This window comes from Microdochium trichocladiopsis (assembly GCF_020744255.1).
Source record: "Microdochium trichocladiopsis strain MPI-CAGE-CH-0230 chromosome Unknown B0I36scaffold_5, whole genome shotgun sequence".
NCBI lineage: Eukaryota > Fungi > Ascomycota > Sordariomycetes > Xylariales > Microdochiaceae > Microdochium > Microdochium trichocladiopsis.
The window spans coordinates 1,379,590-1,405,130 of record NW_025763548.1 but is presented as its reverse complement, the minus strand read 5'-3'; the positions used below and the strand labels follow the sequence as shown (position 1 = coordinate 1,405,130).

Here is a 25,541-nt window from a genome sequence, read left to right as displayed (position 1 = left end):
CTGAGCCTTCCAGCGAACTCGACCGACCCTGCACGATGGACCATAGTCGGCATGTTCTGGCACGGGCTCAATTGCCGCGCGCTCTGGCGACGAGGCAGTGGGCGTTGGCGGCGCTCACTTTCTTATTTTTCTCAAGCCCCGTTGCCGTGAATCAATTTGCCCAATTCGTAACACTGTCGATGGACACAGCTGCAGACAGAGGTGACCGTCACCAACGCGTTTGTTCGTCCTGCTCGGCCGCCGCCCTTGATGGTCTTCCCACGTAGGGAAAGCCGCCAATACCAACGTCTGTCAGAGTCGAGCATAATGAAGCAGATTAGATGGCGCCATTGCCTCCAATTGTGACACTGCTTCTCAAACCCCCTGGGCTCCAGCAGAGAAGATAATGTCGTGCTTGCTTGCTTGTCATATGCACATCGCGAGCTGAGCAGTCACGAATGCTATTACTTCCATGTTGGCAGCCCCATGTCAATTATCCGGCCATCTGGTCAGACCAGCCTGATCAGCCCTCGGAGGAGCAGCTTCTGCAACATCATCAATAAAGTCACACACTTTTTTTTTCTTCCACACGAGGCAGGCTTAGCACTTCATAGATACCGGTGAACGGGGAAGACTGCTACTATTGCTCTATCACGGCTGACTCTGTTGTCCGCCGACGACATATCTCCCAAGCCTTAGTTGCTGCTTGCAATCGCCATATCCACATCGGCTTGGCAATGCACATGTTCTGATATCAGGTTTCCGCGATCCACTCCGGTCCAGCCCAAGACACACGTTTTTTTATTTTGAGGCTCCGTGTGGAGGAGGAGCCGCCGCAGCGGGATGGGGAGAAATGGATCCCATCCAAGCACACAAAAAAAACGCCCGGCCTCGTGTGCTCCGCATGCTTTTGCCGCGGCAGCGGCCTCATAATACGCAAACTTGGTGTTCCCTTGGAGGGCCCCGTTCGGAGGGGGGGGGTCCGCGTGTGGTGGATGTGTGCGGGCGCCGCCAGAAACTGGAGCCCAGCCCAGCCCGCGCCGCCGGGCGGGCGGGCGGCGACCCTCTCTCTCCCTCTACCCATCTAGGAACCAAAAAGTATAAATCACCAAAACCCACCAAGGCCAGCCAGTCGCCTTGCTCCGGGACGGGCGTCTTGAAGGCCGCGGTACTCCAAATCCACCCAAAAAAGTGTCCCATCGTCTTGGGAAACTGCGGGTAGCATTACCCATATTCGCCCGCTGTCAAAACGCGGGCTGGCGGAGTGGAGAGAGAGATATGTCTCCTACATAGTATGCGTAGTCCAAAAAGTCGGGGGGTTTGTGTTCCAACATACATACATACATACATCACAGCCTGTCGGGGTAAATTATCCATAGGATCAAAAGCAAGTTAAAGTTTTAGTTTCCCTTTCCTATTTCAGTTTTGCTGCTGCCCTCCATCCATCCGACGACGAGGCCAAGGTGTCCCGGCGTAAAGGAGAGAATGCTGGACTGTCGCCTGCTTAAACATATTTCCAGCGCCCCCTCCCCCGGGATGGTGGAACGGCAGAGGCTTCGAGAAGCAGCAACAACAACTTCTGAGCAAAAAATGGTTGAATTTTTCCTTCCATCATTTCCTCAGAACGGACACGCCCCCCCCCTTCTTCTCTCGAGGGAGCACTTCGGCCACTCAAAGAACAGACTTTTTCTTCTCGCATGACTCGGCTCACCAAGCTACACCGCCCAGACAACCAACCCAAAAATAAAAGGGCACACCCAGACGCGCTTTCCGCTACGTAATGACACACGTGGGCTTGACTCGAGGGGGTTCGCTATTCCAGAAGAATCTGTTCGCTAGTCCCAGCCTCTTTTTGCTGCTCTGGTTGCAACCTGCAGGTGCTGACTAGACGCACCCCACGCTCACCGACGGAGCCCGCCACGTCGGCCGAAGCAGCCGTTCGGCTGTGTGTGATGGATGTGTGACCGTATGTAGTAATTAATAGTCGCCAGGGACGCCGGGCAAGTCCTCAGTCGTGCTGGGTCGACCCATGGTGTTTTTTGCTCCTGCTCCTGCCTCAGAGCGCCCGCGGCGGCGGTGCCGCCGCCCAGGTCCTCGTGCTTGGCACTCGGTGTCAGGTCGAGCACTCTGTCAATATTACCAAGCCTGGGGGCGCTAGGAGCTTAGTCTCGGACACACTGGCAATTTTGCAAAGCGGGCGTGTCCTAATCCAGGTCGCTCCGAGATCTCGGCCCAGCCACCGTGCGCGCAGCAACACAGCCATCGGGTTTCATGGGGCCCAGCAAGTCGTTATTATCGTGTGTGCGCCGCTCCGTGGGAGGAAGGGCAAGGGAAGAAAAGAGGCTGGGAGCTCGTCAGTCTCCACGCTGATGCCACGGAACTTTTCCAGGTCTCACCGTGCCGCCCCCTCCCCTCGTCGTCGTCGTCCTCCTCCCCCCCCAGGGGGGAAAGCACAGCAACCCACGGTTCAGCCTAATATTATGTCTTGCGTGTCGCATGCTCGAGCTGCGACGGAGAACGGCACCCAGGCGGCGCAAAATCTCGGAGCTCGTTTGAGGTTTCGAAATGTCTTCCGAAGCTTCCCGTGGGGTAATTAGACGTGCCCATTCTCGCAAAGACACACTGTATGGCCTACTATGCACCAAGGGCACCCGTGGCGCGCCAGGAGCAGCCGGGATGGGCTAGTTGGAGTGCTTTTCATGCAGGATGCCCTGCATAAGTCTTAGTGGCATTGAGAATGCCGTAATGTCATCATGAGAGACAAGGAGCCAGGGCATCGCATCTCGGCGGGCGCGCGCGCGTGCGCATGCGCGTGCCTGTGTGTTTTGAGGTGTCTGTCTGAGCCGGCATGAGGCCCACTCTTGACAGGCCGGGGGCGGGTGTCGCAGCGTGTGCGCGTGTGCCCCAGGAGCAACTTCTTTGTTGAAGCTGGTAAAATTATATCCCGTCGCCATCACGAGCACGCACTCCCAGGATGGTCGGGGGTGCGCTCGTTGCTGACTCCAAAACCTCTGACTGCGGTGGGGGAAGCCGGTGTCTGCATCTTGGGGGCAATCAGACGAAAACAAGTTTCGCATCTGTCCAGCCAGCAGTCCAACTTGGCACGTGCTGCGACATTGCGTGTAGCAGTCCTAAGACACGACCGGCGGCCAATGTCACGTCTTGGTTGCAATGGCTGGGAGGCTGCCAAAATGCGCCGTGGTTACAGAGCACCACGAGTTCCTCTGGCCACCCACTTGTTTAGGACGACGACTGGGCGGTGATCTCTCACCACAAACACGAGACGCCTGTATGTACTCCGTGGTGCCTGGTAAACCACAAGCGGCAACTCGCGACACTCTGATGTTTGGTCTTTGGCAGTTTGCCGACGGCACAAGCCAATGGGAGTTGCCTTACCCACGGGGGAGAAGAGAGGGGGCGCCACGGCCAGCCAGGTTGCCGAGCCTGCCGCATGGGAGCCAAGCCAGTCCGTCCATAGGCCTATCTTGTATCGAGAGATGACATGCCGTCATCAGCCAAGGTCGCGGGTGTGCCGACGGCACCAAATTCTCACCTCTCTGGCCCGAAGCGGCAACGAAGTCTGGAGGAAGGGAGAAGATGGTTTGCGCGGGGTCGGCCAGGCGCCCTCGTTGTGGACGAGTCAGGCCGCACCGCATTGCCAGGTGTCACGCCATCCCAGGTCAAGCCCCCATGCTGCATTGAGCATGTACGGAGTATGCTGCTCGAAACAACGCATGCGCCCGGCAAATGGTTGTCTTGTGGGTGGATGGGTGTCCTTGCGAGACGCATCGTTGCAACCCTTTGGGGCAAGAGAGGCCGCGAAACGGGGTGCAGCTGCATTCGGTGCCAGACTCTGGCCGTGGCTTCATCTAATAATTACCAGCTTACCCAAGAGGAACGTATGGGACATTGCCAAAGTCGTCAAGGACAGTCGGCCATTCGTCGTCCACGCCGCGTAGGGAATCGCTCGCTGTGCCACCTGACTGACGCACGCAGGGCACTGGCATGCCTGCGCTTGTCTCGATGAAATCGGCACTATGGCTGCTACCTGTCCCATCATGACACGATCATGACGACAGACGTTGCTGGTTTGCATGTCTGGGTTTGGCGTGGGTGCATCGCAGCCGACAAAAGTGTGTTGACAGGTCGACGCGTGATTCGCTCCCTTGCGGCTTGGCGCCGCTCTCTGCAACTGAGCAGAGCACCAAAGGAAGAGACGCATCCATATCACCATGCGCCTTCATGACTCGGCCCCCCGGGGCCCAGCGTAAAAGCTCCCTCGGATCGACAACATCAGCCAGGGTTTACTGATGGCCCTACGCCAGTGCGTGCCTGCCACGCAGAGCATGCGGACACGCCAACTCCGAGACCTGCGCGTACCCACCGGCGCAATCATGGCAAGTACTCGCCGCAGGCACGAATATATATGGCTGGTGCGGATTGTGCCGCAGTGTGTTTCGGGCAGGCAGCCAATACCAAACCTGTGTGTATGTGTGTGTAGAACGGCTAGTCGCGTGAGAGTGCTCAGATATTGAGACACCCGGTGACAATCCCCAGATGGCGGAGCGGCAGGAACATGCGTGTTCGCACCAACTGCTGCCTGTGGATCATCTCCAGAGACATGATCTCTGGCCTGATGCGTTGAAGTAATTAGGGGTTTTGCTCCTCTGACCACATGAGCGTGCCGTTTGATAACAAGCAATTGAGCTAGGGCTGCTTATTCTGGATCATTGACTAAGCCGTCAACTGATTGCAAATGCTTGTAACAGTCCTCGCGAACCGTGTAATCACGGAGTGCATGCCAATTCAGATGGCTGGGGCTGGTGCCCGCCCTTGTCGTCGGCATGACACCCCCGCTTCCCGGCGGCTGGATCATGTTCATCTTAAAGGCCAAGCGAGCGAGCGTGGAGTGCCAGTGCAGGCTTGATGTGTCCCAAGATTAATTAGGTGCACATAGCCCGGCCAGGGTCAGGGCAAGGCTTGGACTGACACTGACATTTTGTTGCTCACGAACTATCATGTCCATCTCCACAAGCGCAGTCCTTCACACCCGCGAATCAGTCGTGCGAGCCGGATGCTGGCACTTTGTCCGCTTCGGCATGCCATATTAGGCAATGCCGCTGGGTAGCATGCCTGGCCGGCGATCAACAGTGCTAATTGGTTTGATTTGCTGTCAAAGCGTTGCGACAAACGCGATGGTGATCCTCCAAGGATTTTTTGTTTTATTGCGTGCCAGATGATATGGCCGGCAGCAAGAGACCACCGAAACGGCCCGTACTCCGGTCTGGTCTCTTGAGAGATACCGCTCGCAAAATCTATTCGAGGAATGTTCCCTGGTGGTACTGCAGGTTGGAGATACGTTCCAGTCTAGGCCCCCACACTGCAACCTATGCATCCTCCACAAACGTCGTCTCCGCTGATTTGGCTTTCGGGACGGATGGGTGGAGCCAGTGACGACGGCAACCGGAATCACAGACCAAGAATACCGTCCCTGTTGTGCACCAGGCCAGTAAAGGTGTAGCCACGTGAAGAGTCGCTCTGTGAAAGAAGGCCTTGCGAAAGGATACTGCAGAAGGCACAGTGCTGTGCAATACCCAGAGCGGTCACGGACGCGGATGGGGGGTCATCAATTGAGACTCGTGATGAGCTCGACCAGACCAACAGGGGTATTCATAATGCCATCATGAACGGCTGCCAAGGCATCATTGGCGAACTTCATTCGGCAACGACAGATCTTGCGCACCATACGAACCCTCGAGACAGAGGTTCGAGACCTGTGCGGTCGAAGAGAGATACCAGCCGGCACCAGTCCGTACAGTCCGCTGATGGTGAAGTAATATCCTCGGTGCAAGCTCGGCCACTGTTTCGAGATCTTTTTACAAGGCAGGCTTCGTTGCAAAGGCAAGGGGGAAGATCCCTGTGCTGGAGCGGTTTGTGCCCCACAAGCACCAGCTGCAGGACGACCCTGCCGATTTCTGCAGCTAAACTCGAAAAAGTAGTATTCTCGTGCTGATTCTCGCCTGTCACGTCTACGCCTGCTGAAAGATTTCTTGGTCAGGGGCCCGGAAACCTGTCGTGGGGGACCTGGGGTCTGCCTTGTTCTCGTAGTCTGACAGAGCGTCCCGAGAACATCCGCCGCTAGGCCTGCGTGCTGGACGTCTTGCTGGTCAAAGCCAGTCAACTTGACATGTCAGTCACGAGCCGGCAGGTTCCGGCGTGATTCCAAGTTCCGCGTCGAAAGCCGTTTCGCGACAAAGGCGGTCAACTGGCAAAAAGCAACCCTGTCCGACGTGACACTCAGTTGTGAGTATTGTGCTCAATGGCGGAATGTTCCCATTGCGTCCATGGATAGGCGCGTGCCGCATTGGAGTGCGCGGCCATAGCGCGACCTGGCAGCCTCGACATCTCCTGGCCTGGTTGAGCGTTCTTCTACCCAGCGAGCCCCAGCACAAGGCAGCACAAGGAGCGAGTCGATGGCTGTCGCGTGTATTGACAGTGCTGGAGTGAATCGCCCGTTAGTGAGTTGCAAGAGAAAGTCGCGAGGTGCCGAAGCTTGGCATTGCGCCGAGCATTAGGCCGGCAGGTATCGTGGGCGGAAGCTGCTTCCTTGTTCGCACGGAGCTGGCAGCAACTGCGTGTGGTCTTTGGCCGTGGGATGGGAAGCGCTCCGGGACAACCAGAAGAAGCTTGCTGAGGCGTCTTTCAGGCCACTTGTTTTGATCAGTGCTGCTTGGATATCAACTGCCAGCCACGGCAGGTGGCTCCAGGACGCAGGTCGCAAGCTACATAATAGGATGCGGAGTGGGTGACAGGTGGGCAACAAGAGGGCCCCCCGCCTTTTGAGGTGTGGCTTGTGTCGTCTGCACTGGAACGCCCTGGTGCCTTGCCGAAGTTGGTGCACATCTCTGTCTGCCGTGGTGCTGGTGAGTAGGCGGCTCATATTATTGACGGCGTTTCGAGGTGTGAGGGGCGAGATGAGGCTCAAGTGGCATCTCCATGTGTGGAACATTGAAGAAGGAATGGAGCCCCTCCACCCACACCAACAACAACCCGATGCCCATGCCTTGCAAACCCACACACACACACCACATCGCCGGCACGCACGCACGCATACAAGGCGCCTACCACGGGAGGCCCCTCAGCTGGGCCCCGTTTGCTTCTGTTACACAAGATTTCGAAGGGTCCTACCTAGCCGCCCGCATGGCAGATTCGACGCCACAAGCCCACAACGCCAGACCACGTTTTCCACCGCCTCCCAGCCGAACGCCAGCGCTTGCGTTGCCGCACCTCGCGCCATCGGCCCCGAGCGCTTGCACGTCGGCTGCGGTCCTCGTCGCCACGGCCCAACCTGGCCCCACGCCCGTGCCTGAGATACGCCGACGACGAGGCCTGGCAAGCAGATGCGCTCGCGACCCAACTGTCACATCCTGTCAATTTGACATCAGGGGGCCACAATTGCAGCTGCGCGCATCTGATCTGAAGACCAAAGCAACATAACGACCACTGTATTCGCAATGTAGGATGCGCTGTAATCCGAGCACACAAGAGCAAAATCACCTGACCATTTGGCCTGATTCCGCTGCGCCGCTGTAGTTCATGAACAGCACTCTTGGCATGCTCAGGTGTCGCACAATACAGTGCTGATTCCTCAAAGCAGTCCATCTTGCCGGAGCACAGTCAGGGTCTGCAAAGCTTGGTGTGCATTTATCCGACATGGCCTGGGCTGCGGCAAGGAAGACTCCACCCAGGAGCTGGAGGTCTGTTTAGACGGGGAACCCCTGGCACGAGACGCTCCTCTCTTGACTCGTGCCAATTTGCCAAAGGATGAATGCCTGAATCGATCACGCGCTCCGAGCCCAGGTTACAAGCAATGGACGCAAGGCACCTCTGCCTAGCAGCGTCATGTGTTGTAATAACCAGGTTCAAAGGTTGGGATGCCATCCGCACAGGCACCCAATGTCTCGCCGCCGAGGCACGCCAATGTAGATGGGTAATTAGCGTGCTATTCTCAACGCAGTTGGACCCAGCGCGCTCTGTGGCAAGTTCCTTGCGCGACGGCCGGAACAGTGCCGCACACTTGAGCAACCAGGGACGGAACTCCGGGGCACTGGCGCTGACACAGCTCTTTGTCATGTAGTGCGCCGTTGGTGCGCTCACACGGCATCCGGCACTTTGGGGGTCATTCCACCCCATGAGATTCAGTTCGTTATGAGAACGTCTACCTGACGCGTCGATCTTGGGTCTTGTCACGCATCGATAGGACTTGTCAGGCTTGATGGTGGGGCCATTGTCGTCCATGCCAGAACGACAGGCCTCAAAGACTCGGGCTCTATAGACCGAGCTATAGTCCTTGTTCGTGGGGACCTCGTCTGCAGAGGGTCCGTCTCTCGCGCCAATGAGACATCTTTCATTACTGCAATGCACCACGACGTTCTTCACTCGAAGCTAAAATAGTGCTTGCGAAGAACGTGCCACACATACCAGACATGTGTGCACGGCCGCAATTACACCAGTAGTGTCCGTACAGACACTCAGTAGTTTCGGCGCAAGCATCGTCCATACCGACGACTGACTCGTTTCCTAAGCCTGGAAAACGCCACAGCCACGTCCTGGATTGGGAAAGGCGCCGAAGGTTGAGGAGGAGAACTCCCGTCGCAAAAGCTCCTGGTCCCGATGTCGATCTTGGGCATTCGTCAGATGGAAGTACTTGGTCTTACAGACCAGTGACACGAAACAGCATGCTGGCTGGGCTTACTTTCATGATGCCTCGTGTAATCTGCATGGCAGGATGCGAGATGCCAGCAAGGCCGGATAGCCTCCCACACAAAAGTTTCGCCGGACCACCCTCAAGGTTTTTTTTCTTCTTGTATGGACGCAACCAACCACCGCAAGCGGCCTCCGCGTTTTGTACATATTGTCGCGGCATATTATTGGCAGCCTCTACGACTCCACCAGCAAAATGTCGCCGATTTCGACAGAGGCAACTCGCCGCGGAGACTGCGTGCGCGCGAACAGCGGATTAGCCGAATGAGATGGGATGATCAGTTCGTTCATTCGCACCATGTTGCGTCGTGCGATGATAGAGGAAGGGCATCATGCGGGCTCGAGACTGCGGCACAAATTACATTGTTGGCTCGTCGCCTCCTGTGTTCGCTAACGTTCTTGGGCACATAACTCGATAGGGAAAGGCTTGGCCCCAATTTGATGGCGAATTTATCGATGCACCATTACGTCGGACAGTGCCCCAAGGGAGGCGAGGCTACGTGAACAGCACAAGGCATTTGCGGTGTGTATGCATCCTGCAAAAGCCGTCCACAGTGAAAGTACCGTGTTTTTCCCCCGGCGCGGGGCACCGGCGGCGCAGGCAAGTGTCGTAGGACGTACTCGGTACATGGCCAACCACCTGTCGCTTGGGGGCATCATGGTCAAGATGTCAAGATGATCAGTCACCGGCCGGGCGCTCCAAGGTTGGGATTGAGCTCTATCCGGACTGGATCACTGCATGCGCGACATTTCGTGTCAGAGTGACGGAGGCCTGGACTGCTGAGGACTGCAATCATGTGAACAGTAGAGAGTGCTCGGCAAATGCGCTTCGGTCTGCATTGCTTGACTCGATGTTTCTACTGGGAAATACCCGGAGTTGCAGCGAGTCGAGGTCGGTCGTGCTATTCGCCCCCCTTGCCCAGCATGCCTGGGATCCGATGGCCCGACGCCTGTGACAGTTGCTGCTCGCCGCCTTGGATTTTCACCCCCTGATATGTCAAGGGCGAGCTCGGCGGTACGTAGCTCGTGCTCTGCCTGCCTCTCGGGCCTCGCTGATGTGAGACGTTGAGCTGAGCAACGGATGATGCTATTACCAGCACGTGTCTGATTGACCGTAGTGCCCGCCGATACCTGGGCCTGGCAAAGAGGGTGGCCAGGAAGACGACCGAGAAGGGCCCCACCATGGCTGCTGGCCCATTCCCTGCCCCCCAGGGCTGTCACCCAGGTGCCGGCCAACCGTGAGCACGGCCAATCACTGGGCGGTGTGTTGTATTCTGGACGCTACATCACGTCAGGCGCCAGTTCGCGGAACGACCAGCGACAAGAGCGATGCGGCCAGGCGTGGATGGAAAAAAAAAAAAAGAGTTTTCCACGTTTTCCGAGCAGGTGTGCGCAGGAGGCGCGTGTTGCGTCGGTCTGAGGCCATCAAGATGTATTACTCATGACACTTGCCTGCCACACACCAGACCTCCCGGTTTTGGCTGGCTGCTTCTCTTGCCGTCGACACGTCTGACCATCGTGCTCCCCTTGTTCCCCTCACCCCCCGAGATCCAAGTCCCCACTGCGACTCGGCGGAAGACCTTGCGCAAGCAACATACACGGCTGCTGCTCTCTGCATCGCGTTCACTGATATCGTACAGTATGTACGCGCACATTTGCTGCCTCTCCAGAGCGAGCGAGCGAGTGGTTGCGCTTGTAGTCTTCACACGGCTTGCATGTTGCCCGCCTGCCTGTCGAGTACGGCTCCCTGACTGTTCCGCGCGTTCGTCCTGCATCGCCCACTGCCGGCCCGACGTCCAGCCAGCTAAGTAGGCTCGTGACTCGTGGTAGCCCGACAACGGCCTTCTGGCTCCTGGTCATCGTGGTGGTAATACAAGGGCTGCAACCGACGTAGTAATTGGCAGCGCCGCCAGCAAACAAGGCCAGCACATCACCGCAGCAGGCCCTTTGCTGACCGCTCGTCTCGACGGTCGACCGCCTCGGACGACGACCTTGCCACCAGAGTCAAAGAGCATTTGCACCAAGGGCATTCTAGTCGAAGTAGTGCTCGTGACCGAGGGGCCGCCTCGCGCCTCTGCAGAGTCGTTGGTTCGCGGTGGTGCACGCCCCCCAAGTCTGTGCCCACTTGGCCGTCCCCACCTGTACCTGGATCTCGGTGCAATCCTGACAAGGCCACACCTTCGCCGCCCAGGCAAAAGGCCCCTTCCACACGCCAGGGTGTTCCAAGGACACGCCCCCCAGGCGCTGCTGCTAGCACGGCACCGCACGCACCGTACGCAGGCACACACGCTGGCCTCCAGACACAGGGCAGGCAGGCACACACACTCTCTGTCGCTCGCTCGCTCTCTCTCTCTCTCTCTTGCCAGAGAGACGGCGCGCCAGAGGCAGGAGCAGGAAAGAAAATTCAGACAGCCACGCGCGGGAATAAGGACTAGGGCCCCCGACCTGCAGGCTCCCAATAAAGAGCAGCCGGCACGCCGCAACCACCCTCCTCAGCGCCGACCTTTTCTCCACTTTACAAACACCTCTGGGACCCCCATCCAAGTCCCAGTTCTTTCTCGCGAGCCTCACGAACTGCTTTTGTCCACAGGCTCCATCCTTCTGGGTCCCCTTCCCACCGCACCCCCAACTCCTCGCCCAACCCCAAAACAAACCTTCCCCTCACCATCAACCACCACGTCCCATCTCACCACAAGCACCAGCCACAGCCACCGCGTCGTCACCACATCGCCATCCAGCACTGGTGGCAGCTACCGCGTCCCTCTCATTAGGTATTGGTCGTGGAGGATCAGACAAGGGTTTTCTTTTCCTCAAAACGCTTCTCCCAAGCCTGGTGCAGCAGTCTTCCTTGCTCTCCACTCTAGAGGGAAAAAAAAGTGAGGCCAGACTCCGCCATCACCAAAAATCAACAACGCGCCAACGCGTCGCAAAAGCGTGTCAAAAGTCACCCACAGCCTTCGCGCATCCTCGTTGACGCACTCATCGTCGATTCATCTGCCATCGTCGCGACATTTATTTGTCTCGCCGCTCAATCGTCACACGAACTACTTGCCTGCAGGTAGTTCATCGCTCGTCGCACGTCTCGCGCGTTTCGCCAGGATATGGACGGCGCTTCCAACCCGAACCCGTACGGAACAAACGGTATCGGTACTTCTGCTCCGCCCTATCCCTCTGCTTCTGCCATCTCGCCCCAGCAACTTCAGCAAGGCCTTCCTACTCTTCCGCCGTTGCAGTCGCAGAACCACACTATGCAGAACATCTACGGAAGCCACCCGAGCACTCCTCGCACGGGCAGCAACCCTCACACGCCCCAGCCTCAGAACATGAGCAACTACCCCCCGCCGAACCAGGCCAACCGCGGCTCGTGGATGCCTAACCCGTATCCTCAGCAGCAGCAGCAGGGCTATGGTACCACCCAGCCCATGATGCCTCAGACCTCTCTGGCGCCCTCGCACCCGCAGCCGATCGCGCCTGCTCCGGCCTCTGGAGCCAGGCCGCCTGTCTTGCGCCCCATGCCCGCTGGCGGCGTCATGCCCCAGTCTGGCCTGCCCTCCCCTTATGGTGGAAGCCCTATGATGCCTCACCAGCAGTCGATGATGCAGGAAGCTGAGCAGCCCACTCACGTCGTCGGCTCCCAGGGTCGTCGCGGAATCCTGCCCAGTGCTCCTGGACGCCCCGCCGCTCCCACCGGCGCAGGCGCTTCCAAGAACACGGTCATCCCCCAGAAGGATGCCGATGGCAAGTTCCCGTGCCCACACTGCACAAAGACATACTTGCACGCGAAGCACCTGAAGCGTCACCTTCTCCGCCGTGAGTACATTTTTTCAGTTTGGATAATTAACTGCCTATGGGCATCGTGACAGATTCCTTCTCATCTTGAACTGGTCACTGACAAGTTTCATGTGTAGACACTGGTGATCGCCCTTACATGTGCGTTCTGTGCCGCGATACGTTTTCCCGCAGCGACATCCTGAAGCGCCACTTCCAAAAGTGCTCCATTCGCCGCGGAAACCCTACTGGCGCGAGCCACTTGTCTCACCCGCAAGCTCACGTCAAGAAGAACCAGCAGCAGGCAGTCAAGCCTGAAGGTGATCTCAACCACATGAACGGCATGGGCAACATGCCCACTGACGGCCTTGCTCACGGCTTTGGCATGGTCCAGATGCCCGATAACATGGCGAACATGGGCAACGACCAGAGCCAGCTCTCGCGCTCCAGCAGCGTCGGCCAGGATGCGGCCAACCGTGATAGGAGAACCATGCCTGGTCCCTACAATGGCGACGCCAACATTAACCCTCAGTTGGCCAACTTCAGCATGCCCCCGACCCAGAATGGCATGCCCATGTATGGCGCCTCGGGTGCTACACAGCCGTCTGGCATGGTCAATGACTGGACCCAGATGTTCCCTCATCAACCTGGTGCGCACCCTACCTCTGTCCATCAATCGTATCCTTCTCCTAATCATGGACAGACACCGAGCGAACCCAGAACCGTTCCTAATCTCCCTCCGGAGGGAGAACCCGGCCTGCCCGGTGCGGCCTCGACCGCCGTCGATGACCGATCACTCTTCTTCTACCGCGAAGAGACGCAGCCTCAATTCCAGAACCGATACGATGTACTCTCAAACCAAGTACTGAACTTTCTTCGGTCTTCTGGAGCTACTTCCGCCGAGCAGATCACCGGAATGAACGGTTTTTTTTCAGCAACGAATATCAGATGTTTTCTTGAGAATTATACGCATTTCCACGTTCACTTTTCCTTCTTGCACATTCCTACGTTCCGCATCATGAATACTTATACGGGTCTGACTGCTGCTTTATGCTGCGTCGGCGCCTGTTACACAGACTCCGTGGATTCTTTCTATGTCCGGGAAGTTATCGACTGCCTGCAGACCGCACTCGAGCACGATTGTGACCTATATGCCGATTCTGACGCGTCCATGCCGTCAGGGCACAGCCAGGGGGGTCTTGAGAGGTTGCAAGCTCTGACCCTCTTGCAAGTCATGCTCGTCTGGAATGGTACCCCGAGCCAACGAGAACGAGGGCTAAGCCTGTTTCCTCGACTCGCTACCATCGCCAAAGAGTCCGGTCTGTCACGGATCACGGATGAGGGTTCCGCTTTTTTCAGCATTCTACATCAGCAAAAGCCATCCTTACCAGCAATCTCTCCGGAGCAATTCAACTGGGACGCCTGGCTTCATCAGGAGGCTCGCATACGCGTGTTGTATATGCTCTACCTGTGCGATGTCGCCAATGGTCTCTACTTCAATGTCTCAGCAGAATTCGATGCGCTCGAGCTGCAACTTCCCTTGCCTGCCGATGACGCGGCCTGGGAGGCCAACAATGCGGAAGAGGCTGCCAGCGCGTTGAGTCTGTTTGGAAACGAGGCCACGAGGTTTCAGAATCCAGACGGATCTCAGCGCAGCAAGCAGCCTGAACTTTCTTTCGCACTGCAAGCTCTCTTGCACGAGTCGTATCAGATGCATCCCGGCAGCACAAACCTGCATGGGAAGTTCATTCTCATTCACGCTATCATCGCACAGCTGAGGCGTGCGCAACTCGAGGGACCGCTGGCATCCCTGCCTGATCATACTTCCAAGCTGGTAGAAAATGACTGGGTCGCGACAACAGGTGGTGGTCCTCAGGAGTCGCTAAACGATAGCGGTTCGGGAACGCCTGTGGGGGCATACCATGGTATGCAACCACATGTTTACAACGCGATTCGGATGGCACTTTCAAAGTTCAAGGCCAACTGGGATATGGACATGGCTATCCAGTTCCCGCCGGCAACATATAATCCTCGCCGCTATGGATTCTCTCGAGACGGCATACACTTCTTCTGGCTGGCGAATTGGATGCTCGAGCACAATAGCGCAGATGATCTTCAGGTTCCTGCTGACGATAGATTTCTGCGGGTCATCCATCTCCTCAAGTCAGTCAAGAGTTGGGTCCTGTCCGATGGGGCGTCTCGTGGCGAAGAGCTCGGCTCTGTCGGAGACATTGACCAAAAGTACGGCATCTCGGACCTCACTCTGGACATGGCCAAACTATTCACCCCTCTACCGACAATGTTGGATGACCCGGACAAAGCTATAAAGACGGAGCTCTGAGGCACACGGGCAGTGCACGCGACCACCAAAAACAAAAAAAACCCTCCCGCATTAATGGCGTTCCATCAGTCCTTTCCATCATGAGTACTGTTATGTTTTTTCTGTCCTATTTCATACAAGTGTGGTCTCTCACCTCGCTTGTCGATCATTGCATTGGGGTGGCGAGGGGGCGGCAACGTTTCTTTGCATTTACCGGTTGTTCACACAAAGGCGACAAAACACTTTTACTAGAACGAACCCCACGTGGCTTCTTTTATTGCATTAGACTCACTCGGCAAATTAGACTACGGTTAAGGAGGCGGGGAAACTGTCAAGGATTACGAAACGACTCGAGCCAGTCGCACTGTTTGTCGTTTGTTTAAGTTGTGGCTGCTCGATTTTTATTGATTGACGAAACGAATACAGTAAAAGCTTAACACAGTCCGCGTTTGTGCTCCATTGTGACCTTCTGTACTGCTCTGTCATACAGACGACTGTGTCTATGCTATGGTACGCGTAATCACTGAAGATACAATATGGGACCGGCATCCTGTTGAACAAGGAGAGCAGCCACGTCAGGCTCGCCTGCCAGGATTACTCACCCGTGGAGCGGAACTCGTTGCACCAGAGAGATGGATGATAGATCTCGTCGACTGCCCGCTACCAGCAACATATCTGGAGCAAAGTACGTAAACGGCTTCGCTTGGTGCTATGATCTCGACGACATGTGCTAGAAGTGTTAAGCGGCCTTGGCTACTTTGACCCCAAGGAGCCAATGATGGAGGACTTGGGGTGCAATGGCGATAAGCTGTGGTCGACCCTGTGGTGGTAAAACATGGGACACCAAGGGACCAACGGGGGCGACGGGACGGACGGTCTGGCTTCCTGGATATGAAGGAGGGTTTCTTTTGTGCTTGGAGGAGGTGGAGGGGGGGGGGGCGATGAACGAATAATTTGGACAATATCTCTGCTGAGCTGCACGGGATAAGGAGAGGAAGATAGAGAGGAAGAGAGCGAGATATCATCATGTGACCACTTGTGAAGGCCGGTGAGCGGACACGGATGGTTGAAATATGGCCCGGAAAGTATGGCGACGGGCGGGACATGGTGTACTCTTCAGAGTATACCACTTATTCCTGAGGGATCTCCGCGTCTCTTGATGTATCATACAGACCTGGATCTCTTTTTTCTCTGCCACTACGGGTCCTAAAGCACACTTGCGCCGCACGCCATCTCGGAGTGTCAAGACCACTACACCATGGCATGGTCCATGTTTAGCTTCCATCGCCTGCCTACACGGGTTGCGGCAGCTTTAAGGCTTGGCAATCGAGAAGATGCACCGTCTGACTCGGTCAAGTCTTCACCTGCACTCGGGCACTTCACATCCTCTTTCATCGAGACGCCTTCTACAAGAACTCATCCCTCGCAACGGTCCCACGTCGATCAGTGTAGCTAATTATTGACCGGGAGACTACGGGATGGAGAGACCTCGGCTATCCATGGATGTTTTGCTCCAGAGTGCTTGCTTTGCGAGAAGACGCTGGATTAGCGGTCCACCCCCCCCCCCCCCCCACCACCACCACCACCAAAAGAGCAAACATCTTTTAGCACACCGGGATCGATAGCACACAGTGATGCGGGAGATGTCGTGATAAGAGAGGCGGTACGTGACCAAGTTCTACCATTTGCTTCTGCCCAGATCAGCTTATTCTATGATGCCGACACAGTCACTGCTTGAGCGCGCGCTGTTGCAGAAATTGCAGATATACTGATGTAGAGATCTTGTTCTCGCTATGCTAGCTTGCAGATTAAAACGACTTTCCCGGTAGCCAACGCCCACAACTTGGACGCTGACCCATACTCGGGGCTAGGGAAAGGGGGTTCGCAATCGACGATTCTGAAGAGCTGACTGTGACAACAGAACCTTGTGCCAAAATCCGGGGTTTCAATGAGGGCTGCTTTATAGTCTGATATACCTGTCTCAATGTCCTTGTAGTCCTGAAGGACTGGTGTCATGGTATTTGGAAGCTCTCTGGGCGTATGTGGTAGGGAAAGCCAGGATTAAGTCTCAAGGATTGGGCTATTCAGTTACGAGTTCTTTAGCCAGCCTCCGTGTCGTTCTTCTCCACATGTCGAAGACTTGCCACGCTTGAGATGCTCCAGCTGGAGGTAGTCCCTGCCTGTCTGGATTGATCCGTCACCGCACCCATCACCAAGCCCATCATCGCTCTAAGCCTGGGCAGGACACGTTGGCCATGTCGGTATCTTTCTCCGGCATTTTGCTGGAATGATAATAGTTCCAGCTTTGCTGGGCCAATTTCATCGTCAAATGGATTCGCGTGGTTGAAAATCGAACGCTTGTCACCTGGGGTCCCTATCGGATTTGTTACTAGAAGAGCAACAGTAGACATGTTAGCACGCGAAGCTCAAACTAGGTACCGGATCATCACATCTGCGATCTGTTAGCAATGGATATCCGCTTGCTGGTTTCACCGTGCCATTGATGTATTTTAACTCAAAAAATATATCCACTTCAGGTCCAGTGTTGCTTCCCTGCACATCCGTCGCTTTGTTCGTGGCCTCTCTGTCTCACAGCCTCGACTCAGCGCTGAGAGGCCTCTAAGGAAAACCAGTTCATGATTCCTGCGCCAACACAGTGACAACTGGTAGTTTTGACATTCCCTTTTATTTGCCGTCGTGTTTCTGCCGGCCGGCATAATGCGATGAAGTCCCTGTTCTGCACATAGTACCAGGTTTCGCAGGGCCGTGGCCTAAATGTGAGGGCCAACATAACCTGACGTCTTGAGCTCCTCCAGGCCCCATCATGTGTCGATGTCGGTTGTTGTTGTCCCTGGTTTGCGGTTGGCGTAGCAGACCATCTGCCGATCTGCAGCATCACGATGCTCTGCTGTGATGTGATGCCCACTCCTCCACACACCCTTTATGCACCTTCAGCCTTGTTCCCCGTCGTGCGTGATACTCTGGTCCAAATCACCAACACGTCGACTTATACACACCCCTTCCCATACGCCGTTGACATCACCCTGCAGAACCCCGTCACAGCCTGCTCGTGCTGCTAAAAACGTGCCTTTGCCGCGGGGCGAATCGAGCAGGTCCATGACAACCCACCCCCAGCCCTGCCTGTGACCTGCCCCTATCGACTCTTCAGCTGAGGCTGGCCCTGACCACCACCACCACCACCACCACCAAATCATCGTCACCAGCCCAATCAAGTCGCACGGCGCCGCCGCCGCCGATGCTCGCTCGGTGATCTTGCTTGGACCCGGCCCATCGGTGCCTGGATCAGGTAACGCACCTTTGTTCGTTTTTGGGGGGGCTTTCCCCCGTTACCCGCCCACCCTCAGATAAAGTGATCACCTTGCGTCGCCAGCTGCAGTGCCCTTGTCTCTGGCATCTGATAAGTATGTCATGCCATGCCATGCCATGGCGTGGGCGCTGCTGCGGCGTACCTGATCGACGCGCCTCTTCTGACCTTGCCGATCTCTTCTGTTCATGCCGTGCGTCGGCAATCTCTGAGACCTGGGGACCCTGTGCTTCTTTCTTTTTCTCTCTCTCTCTCTCTCTCACACACACACACACGCGCGCGCGCGCGCACACACACATTTTCCACAATGGAAAGGGGTCACTGTCCACACCACTCGCCATTCGCTAACCGAGAGACGTGACTCTCTCCTCCACTAATGTGATACACGAGACTAGACTAGACTATACGAGGGCAGATGCCCAATCACAACCGAAACCGCGCGTATACTTGCCACGCTACGTGCTGCTGTGCCGCACACACCACGAAGAAAAAGCCAAGTAGCGCGCCCGGGACAGCAACCTACGCGGCCTCACGCCACTTTTGGGTTGAATAATCTTACTTTTGTGCCGGTCTAAACACGTAAAGAGGGCGTGAACTTTGCTGTTTCAGATTTGTCCCCCCCAAAAAGGAGAGTACCTGGACCCGCGAAGGAGTGAATGTTTCTGACTGATTGCTCCCCCCTCCTTTCTCAATCACTCTTTCGGTTCTGGCCTGCCAGTCGTTTTACTTTTGTGGGATAACATGGCGCGAAGCGATGAGATGTTTGTGTCTGTCAAAGCCCGAAGAGAAGGTGCGGAGGGGCACCAGTGAGATTGAACATTTGGCTTCGCAGTCTTGTCCGCATACCCCCATGGCTTCTTTTCCAGATGTACTTGTCTTCTTTTCATTGACATGGCGATAATCGCGTTGTTCGTCCTTTCACCGGTGATTTGAAAACAACACAGCAGCTGTTGTTCCCTTGTATGACAACCGCATGGGCTCAAGGGCCCTAGTAGGGCTTTCTCAACATCTAACCGGAACAAGAACAATAACAACGGCAAGAGACAGTAAGAAACAGCAAGAAACAACAACAACAACGGCGAAGTCTGAGACTGCGGAAACTCCCACTGCGTGGCCGTTTTCGCCAGAGAGAGGCTCGCTTCTGAAAAAGTACCCGGGCAGCGCGTATATAGTTCAGGTCTCGTTTTGTCTCCCTGGCCGAGGCCCTCGACAATGGTGCGTGCGTAGGGTAGGTAGCTCACAAGTCAAGGCCATCGCAAAAGCCAAGGCAAAAGACAAAAGACAAAAGATAAAAAATGAGTTCCCGAGAGACATATACAGAAGCAGGGGAAACATAACTTTGCGGCTGTCTGTAGCGGTCTCGCGTGGGATCCCAATGTAAAGAAACATAGAAAAGAAAAAGGAAAAAGAATGACTACTAGCATAAGGGTTGCTGCCGATGAAAGATTTTCCTGATCCTGCCAATCCACGACGTTTTCTAGAGCCTCCTCCCAACATGCGGCCAGGTTGGCCAGATTCTTCCTCATCATCATCATCAAGATCCAGCACATGAGCGCTGCGATGCCCTCTTGTGGTTCAGCCAGGAGTGCCCTCCATAATAATCTCCTGGACAAACACGGCTGCTCTTCCATTCCTACCGGAAAGCATTACCAGTCCCCCGCGCGGAGGACTGAAAAGAAAAAAGGCCAGTCAAGATTAAAGCCCATGCCCCGATCCAGATACAGAATAAAGGAGGAGGAGGAGGAGGAGGAGGACCACGACGGCGGCAAGAAAAGCCAAGCGTCCAGCATCCAAGGCCAGATCTAGCTTCAATCGTTGTGAACACCTCTTAGGCGTCCTCCCAGAATGGTGCCTGCTTAGATACAAAAAAGCCGCCGAGCGCGTGAGAATGAAACAACGCCGAGCGCCTTCGAAGAGGAAAAAAATTATTATTTGACCGCCGGAAAAGACGCCGAGAGGGACAAAGGGCAGTCACCAGCCTAAGACACCACCAAAAACAACAGGCTCAAGGTCACCAAGGGGTAATCTCATGGAAATGAATGGTCCCCGAGGAAGGCGAGATTCTCGGCCAAAAATTTTCAACACTACACATACACACACCCAGGGGAAAAAACGTCGAGACCAGGTGGTGGCCGGTCTATCGTCGGTTGTAGGAGGTGTGGAGTGGTCGTGCCTTTTTTCCTTTCTTTCCTTCTTTAGTCATCAGCAAGGGGGTTTGAGTAATCATCTGTCCGGGTGGCGCGCATTCTTATTTTTTCAAATTCCGATCTTGCACTTTTGGTTTGGCCCGTGGCCGCTGCTTGGGGCCGGGTTGTAACGAGGGATGTATTTGTGTTTGTGTGTTTGTGTGTGGGTGTGTGTGTGTGTGCATGCACGACGACCCAACGACAGGGCCCGCGCCGGCTATGCCATGGACGACATGAGGCATCGTCTTGTATCCTTTTTGCCATGCGATGCGATGCGATGCAATGCTGGGAATCCCTCAAGGTAAAGTCAGAAAAAGCCATGCCCTACCTACCTACTAGGTACATCCAGTCCTGGACTGATGACCGGACCAAGGACGGCCCCTCCCCGGGGAGAGGAGTGTAAGAAACGGCAGGGCAAGGGGAGGAGCACAGCCAGACTGGGCCATGCAGGCAACAGGGGAGGCCCCGGATTTTGGACCCCAAAGAAGTCGGCGGGCGGGTATCGTCTGGGTACCAGCAGGCAGTGTGTTCGATGTCAGATGGGGGGTTTTCCCGTCCCCGAAGGAGGAGGAGTCCGAAGCAGAAGGGGGAGGGCGAGAAGGATTTCCCATGGATCAAAGAGCGCAAGAGTGGGAAATGCCATCCATCTCCCATGGCCCAGCGTGGACGGGCACCGTCCCAATGCGGGCTTACAACTCTGGTCCCTGGAAGCGGGACAGACGGATCGAGAAAGGTGATGCGAGAAGCGGTATTCCCGCGGGGGTTGGCATGCCACTGCTTGTCACCATGGGCCCTGTCCAGACCCCTGGCTACTTTATCTATGTCTCTTTTTGTCTGTGTGTCTGTCCGCCTCTCTCTGTCCGGCATGGCACCGCCAACCACTCACCCACCACACAAGCCACACACCATGATGACAGATTCACCATGACGTGAAGGACCCCGTCGATCCTGGTCTCTGCTCCCTCTCCGGGGCATCAGAAGCGGCAGTCCGGCGCGTGCTTCAAGGGGCCCCGAACATTTCTCGTCTGACCACGACCTGAACGGCCGGACACTTGGCATGTTCTGGCCCGATGCAGTCCTGCGTTGCGGTGCCAGGCAGAAGGCTTGTTGAGCAGAAGGACCCTGCCGCGCCGTGCTTACACCATGTGCCTGTCAGCCCTAGGCGCTCTCTATTGTGGTCAGGTGGTGGTAGTGCGTCCAGGAGCAGTTTCTTCTCTGCAACACCGCCACCAATGACGGCCATGACCTCGAACCAGCCGGCTACTGGCGGAATCCACGTGGGTTTGATATGTGTTGCAATGGGGCCGAGACTCGGGAGGAATGGGCCAGCGGAGGCACTTACAAACTTCGCTCCGCATTGCCAAGCCACTGCAATGGCACTCGAATGCATGGGATCGTAGGCAACAGGCTGGCAATATGTCCCAATTCTCACTTTCCCATGTCGACGTCGCTCGCAAAACCCAGTGCCACATTGGCCGGCCGCATCGCAAAGTTCCGGCGGCCGAGCATGGGCAAGTCAAGTGACATGGCTCATGTCCACATGCACGCGGAGCCTAGCCACAGCAGGGCACATCATTCATCCATCGTCCATGAGCATTTCGAGGTCGCCGTTCGGCCTTTTCGGCTTGTCAGCAGACGAGGGAAACTTGCCAGCGAGACGGCGGCGGTTCGGGCGGCCCGTGACATATTATTCGAAACCCAACCACTTCGGCTGCCGCTTGTCCGCCCTTTCTGCTTCACGAAACGCATGACAGAAGTTCCGTGTAGCCAACGTCTTGCAATATCTTTGCCGCTGTGTGCTTGGGTCTTCGTATAGCTTGTCTGGCCTCGTCCTCGAGGAGGACCCATTCTGATCCTCGTCTCTTTCCCGTGTCACAAGATGTGATGCGACCCATAAGACAGCGCTCTTTCATCCTATCGCAAGCCGTTGACAAGAGCGGACGATGCTTTTAAGCAATACGCCAGGGTGTGCAACTCAGGACGGTCGACATTGAACACACTGCCCATGGCCTCTTCTTGGCGATGAGGATCGAGCAGGACAAATCGACCGGTCGGCAAGGCGAAAAAGAGGGGTCTATCCTGCCGCCTCGATCAAGCTGCCGTTATCTCATCAATGAGGGTCCAGGACCCTTGGATAGCTGGTCAGCCACGAACTCAATCCAAGATCTGACATGGCTGGTTGATTGGGGGATCGAGGAGAGAGGAGAGAGGGGACATGGACGACGCAGAACATGGCATGCAGCAGTACCCAGAGCTACAAGGAAGCGTGACGCATGGCAGAGAAAGGGCCGAGAGCGATAGGGTAAGGACACTTGCAGCCTGCAGGGAACGAGCAGGAGGAGGATTCAAGAAGCGGCCAAGACAGGGACGAGAAAAAGGCAGGGAGTCCACAGAAGGATAGGAAGTAGTAGCACGGCAGAACAGAGATCGGCGATCTGGTGCATTCGTCGGAGGTGGACACAGTTCCTGATCTGACTATGTATCCCCATGGAGATCTGTATGTTGTCTGCCGAGTGGATGTCCGGCTCAGGTCCAGGAACAGCCGTCGAAGCTGTGCGCTGACTGATCCGGCAGACAGAAGGACAAGAGCGGACAAGACATGTCATGCGGTACTGCCAAGGTACATCCGCCCGTCCACTGACACCCACATATGCAGCACGGATGGTCTGCTCGAGCTACATTCCTCTTTGCGATTAGTCCCTCGCTTGTTACATAGGGCGACCAGGGGACGGGGATGGATGTGAGGGGGAGGGGAGGGAGGGTGTGTAGACAGACGGCAAGAATGGTATCTAGGCACTCCAGACCCTTGAGCGCGGCTAGACTCGTCTTTTTGCGATCTTGTAGTCCCCAATCGCACGCAAAAAGGCAGAGGCTGAGATGGAGCGGGCACCTGTTGATCGAGTCATGGGCTCCACTGACCACCACTGGAATGCCGACTGATATCTGGCCATGATCGTTTGATATGTACTTGACATTTCGAACGGTGGATCGTGCCTTCCTCCGTCGAAGAGAACAAGTAGTTCAAGGACAAGCGCTCATGCCAGCCCGTCAACCAGCGAGTCAGACCGCTGTGATCAAAGTACCTCTGAGTTCTTGCAGCTGGAGCGAGCGTGCCCATGTCTGTAGGGGAAGGACAGTGTGTGGCAAGTCACGGCACGGCCCAACACTGTCCACGTTCCAGAGAGTGCCGCGCAGGCAGCATCACCCTCGATGTAGTGCCCAGCAACTGTGAGGCAAGGCGAGGCGAGGCGAGATCTGAGGGCTGATGGTTCGGGATTCCACGCTTACATGGGGAGGGTCCGTCGTGAGGGCACAAGGGGCCCTGCACAGGTCAAAGGCATCGACCGGCATGCCATGGTCGACCTGGGCGATAGGCCTTCGTAGGGCGTGTGCAGTGCCGATCCGGGGGTCCCGATGCTGATCTCCACGATATTTACTGTTGGTCTTCTAGCTGGCCGTGGCGCAAAGACAGTCGGCTACGCCGTATGGGCCATGTCTAGTGTGCTCATGCCACTCAACCTGCGACTACCAGTAGCCCGACCAAAAGACCACCATCGAGCACATCAACCTTTGGACCGAAATTCACAATTAGCAACACCGAGGCCGACAAGGCCAGGCCCAAGGCCGATCATAAGACGCATTTTATGGGCACCCACCTGACAGTCCTCTCGCTCAGCATTGCACTGTCTGTCCCCTTGTGGCCAGGTCTGCGACAACCTTGCCCGGCTTCTTCCATCTTACACCGAAGTGGAACTTATAGTGGGGGAGCCGCATTTTGCGGTGTCGTCGTGAAGCCGCAGGCACACACGCGGGAACGTCAAGGTGTCATTGGCCAGTCTACGCAGGCTTGAGCAGGATATTCTCAGCAGGTCCGAGAGAGGGTCTGGCTCGCTCGCTCGGGCTTGATACTCAGAGAGGGACATGACCTGGTTTGCCATGTACCTCGCGGCAAGCCCCAGGGTCTCCCGCACCTCCAGCGTTGCTACCTACTCGCCATGGTGAGTGAGGAGCCTAGGGCCTCAGGCGAGAGTGGTCATGCTTGCTGACAAGACTTGCCTGGGCGGGAAGTAAGGTCTGAACCTTGGCCACCCTGCGGCATGGCATGCTGGCCAGGCTGTGCACCCATGCATTGAGGGGAGGGGAGCCGTGTATACTGCCAGATATACATGGTATGTATCTGGCATGAATGGATGGATGGATGACTGTCTTTGTTGCCCCGATGGCTTTGACCAGGTATGTCGGAACGGGGAGTCGAGTCGTAGGCCGACTGAGGACTGGCTCTCTTTGACGGCAAGGCAAAGCTGGCGAGCCGGCCAGACATTTGGCGCCAGGAAGTAGCTTGGAGCCCCCCCTGTCAACCGGCAAGTGGTCCCTGGCTGGTCTGTTGGAGAAAGGCCTCCAAGAGAGCCTGTCATGACTGGGGCTGTGATGGCGTAAATAGAAACAGGGCCAAGCCCGATTGCGACGAGGAAATGAGAGAGCAGAGTTGCCGGCAAGCCATCGACCCTCGCGACACGTCAAGCATACGATGACATAGATAACGACAATGACGACGGCCACGCGCGCGGAGGCGGCAGATCGACAGCAACAGTGGCGGGCATCCCGGGCGGGAGCGTGTGCCAAGAGCTGCCTCGACTTAGTAATGCAGCGTGCGTCGTTTAGCAAGCAAGCGCATTGGCGAACCAGAGAGTTGTGTGTGTGTGTGTGACGCGGTAACAGGGGCAGGCGACAAGCGCGCCCAAGCGAGCATGGCAGCCACGGCAAGAAGACCAACCACGACTTGATTGGCGTGGTTAGCACTGGAAGGGGCCTGCCTGCCTGCCCGCCTGCCTGCCTGGCCGTTCGGTCCCGGGCATCTGGCAGGCGCGGCCGTTTGGGTGGTGGCGGCGGAAGCGGGTTCCCTCTCCATTGCCACTTTAGCGCATCGCTATTAATAGAGCCCTGCCAGTGTTTCATGGAAAGTAAAGAAGAAAAGAACCGGACGATATCACCAGCGGGACAGGTGCGGGTTCCGAGGTTAGCACAACAGCCCTGGAGGTCCCCCACCGGGGCCGCCCCCGGGGCCGCCCCACTTGTACCGTTACTCTCCAGTTAGGACGATGCTCCACCCTGGAGGGGCCCGCCGTTCGATTGGCCCGCTGCTTCTAATTCGGGGTCTTGGCAGCTCGTGCTCCTCGTTTGGTTTGGGAAATCCTTCTCC

At 56.3% G+C, this 25,541-nt stretch overlaps 5 protein-coding genes across 5 annotated transcripts; 3 read left to right on the top strand and 2 right to left on the bottom strand.

The window, feature by feature from the left end:
* Nucleotides 1-11,843: 11,843 nt before the first annotated feature.
* B0I36DRAFT_349137 (uncharacterized protein) lies at nt 11,844-14,851 on the top strand (the record flags this gene model as incomplete). Its single annotated transcript, XM_046156763.1, has 2 exons — nt 11,844-12,552; nt 12,651-14,851. The coding sequence occupies 2 exons, from the start codon at nt 11,844-11,846 to the stop codon at nt 14,849-14,851; spliced, it is 2,910 nt and encodes a 969-aa protein (XP_046012661.1).
* A 494-nt stretch (nt 14,852-15,345) lies between these two features.
* B0I36DRAFT_322936 (uncharacterized protein) lies at nt 15,346-16,035 on the bottom strand. Its single transcript, XM_046153906.1, has one exon. The coding sequence runs from the start codon at nt 15,934-15,936 to the stop codon at nt 15,406-15,408; it is 531 nt and encodes a 176-aa protein (XP_046012660.1). The 5' UTR covers nt 15,937-16,035; the 3' UTR covers nt 15,346-15,405.
* A 1,524-nt stretch (nt 16,036-17,559) lies between these two features.
* On the top strand, nt 17,560-17,950 carry B0I36DRAFT_322935 (uncharacterized protein). Its single transcript, XM_046153905.1, has one exon. The coding sequence runs from the start codon at nt 17,731-17,733 to the stop codon at nt 17,908-17,910; it is 180 nt and encodes a 59-aa protein (XP_046012659.1). The 5' UTR covers nt 17,560-17,730; the 3' UTR covers nt 17,911-17,950.
* Nucleotides 17,951-21,514: 3,564 nt separating this feature from the next.
* Nucleotides 21,515-22,328, top strand: B0I36DRAFT_117192 (uncharacterized protein). Its single transcript, XM_046147978.1, has one exon. It carries the CDS (start codon nt 21,630-21,632, stop codon nt 22,155-22,157), a length of 528 nt encoding a protein of 175 aa, XP_046012658.1. The 5' UTR covers nt 21,515-21,629; the 3' UTR covers nt 22,158-22,328.
* Nucleotides 22,329-24,090: 1,762 nt separating this feature from the next.
* On the bottom strand, nt 24,091-24,615 carry B0I36DRAFT_322927 (uncharacterized protein). Its single transcript, XM_046153904.1, has one exon. It carries the CDS (start codon nt 24,523-24,525, stop codon nt 24,361-24,363), a length of 165 nt encoding a protein of 54 aa, XP_046012657.1. The 5' UTR covers nt 24,526-24,615; the 3' UTR covers nt 24,091-24,360.
* Nucleotides 24,616-25,541: the final 926 nt, after the last annotated feature.

Excerpts from the sequence above, each read along its gene's own strand:
- B0I36DRAFT_322936 (XM_046153906.1), bottom strand. The coding sequence starts at position 15,936 with ATGTCCCGCCCGTCGCCATACTTTCCGGGCCATATTTCAACCATCCGT.
- B0I36DRAFT_322935 (XM_046153905.1), top strand. The coding sequence starts at position 17,731 with ATGCTCTGCTGTGATGTGATGCCCACTCCTCCACACACCCTTTATGCA.
- B0I36DRAFT_117192 (XM_046147978.1), top strand. The coding sequence starts at position 21,630 with ATGTGTTGCAATGGGGCCGAGACTCGGGAGGAATGGGCCAGCGGAGGC.
- B0I36DRAFT_322927 (XM_046153904.1), bottom strand. The coding sequence starts at position 24,525 with ATGCCAGATACATACCATGTATATCTGGCAGTATACACGGCTCCCCTC.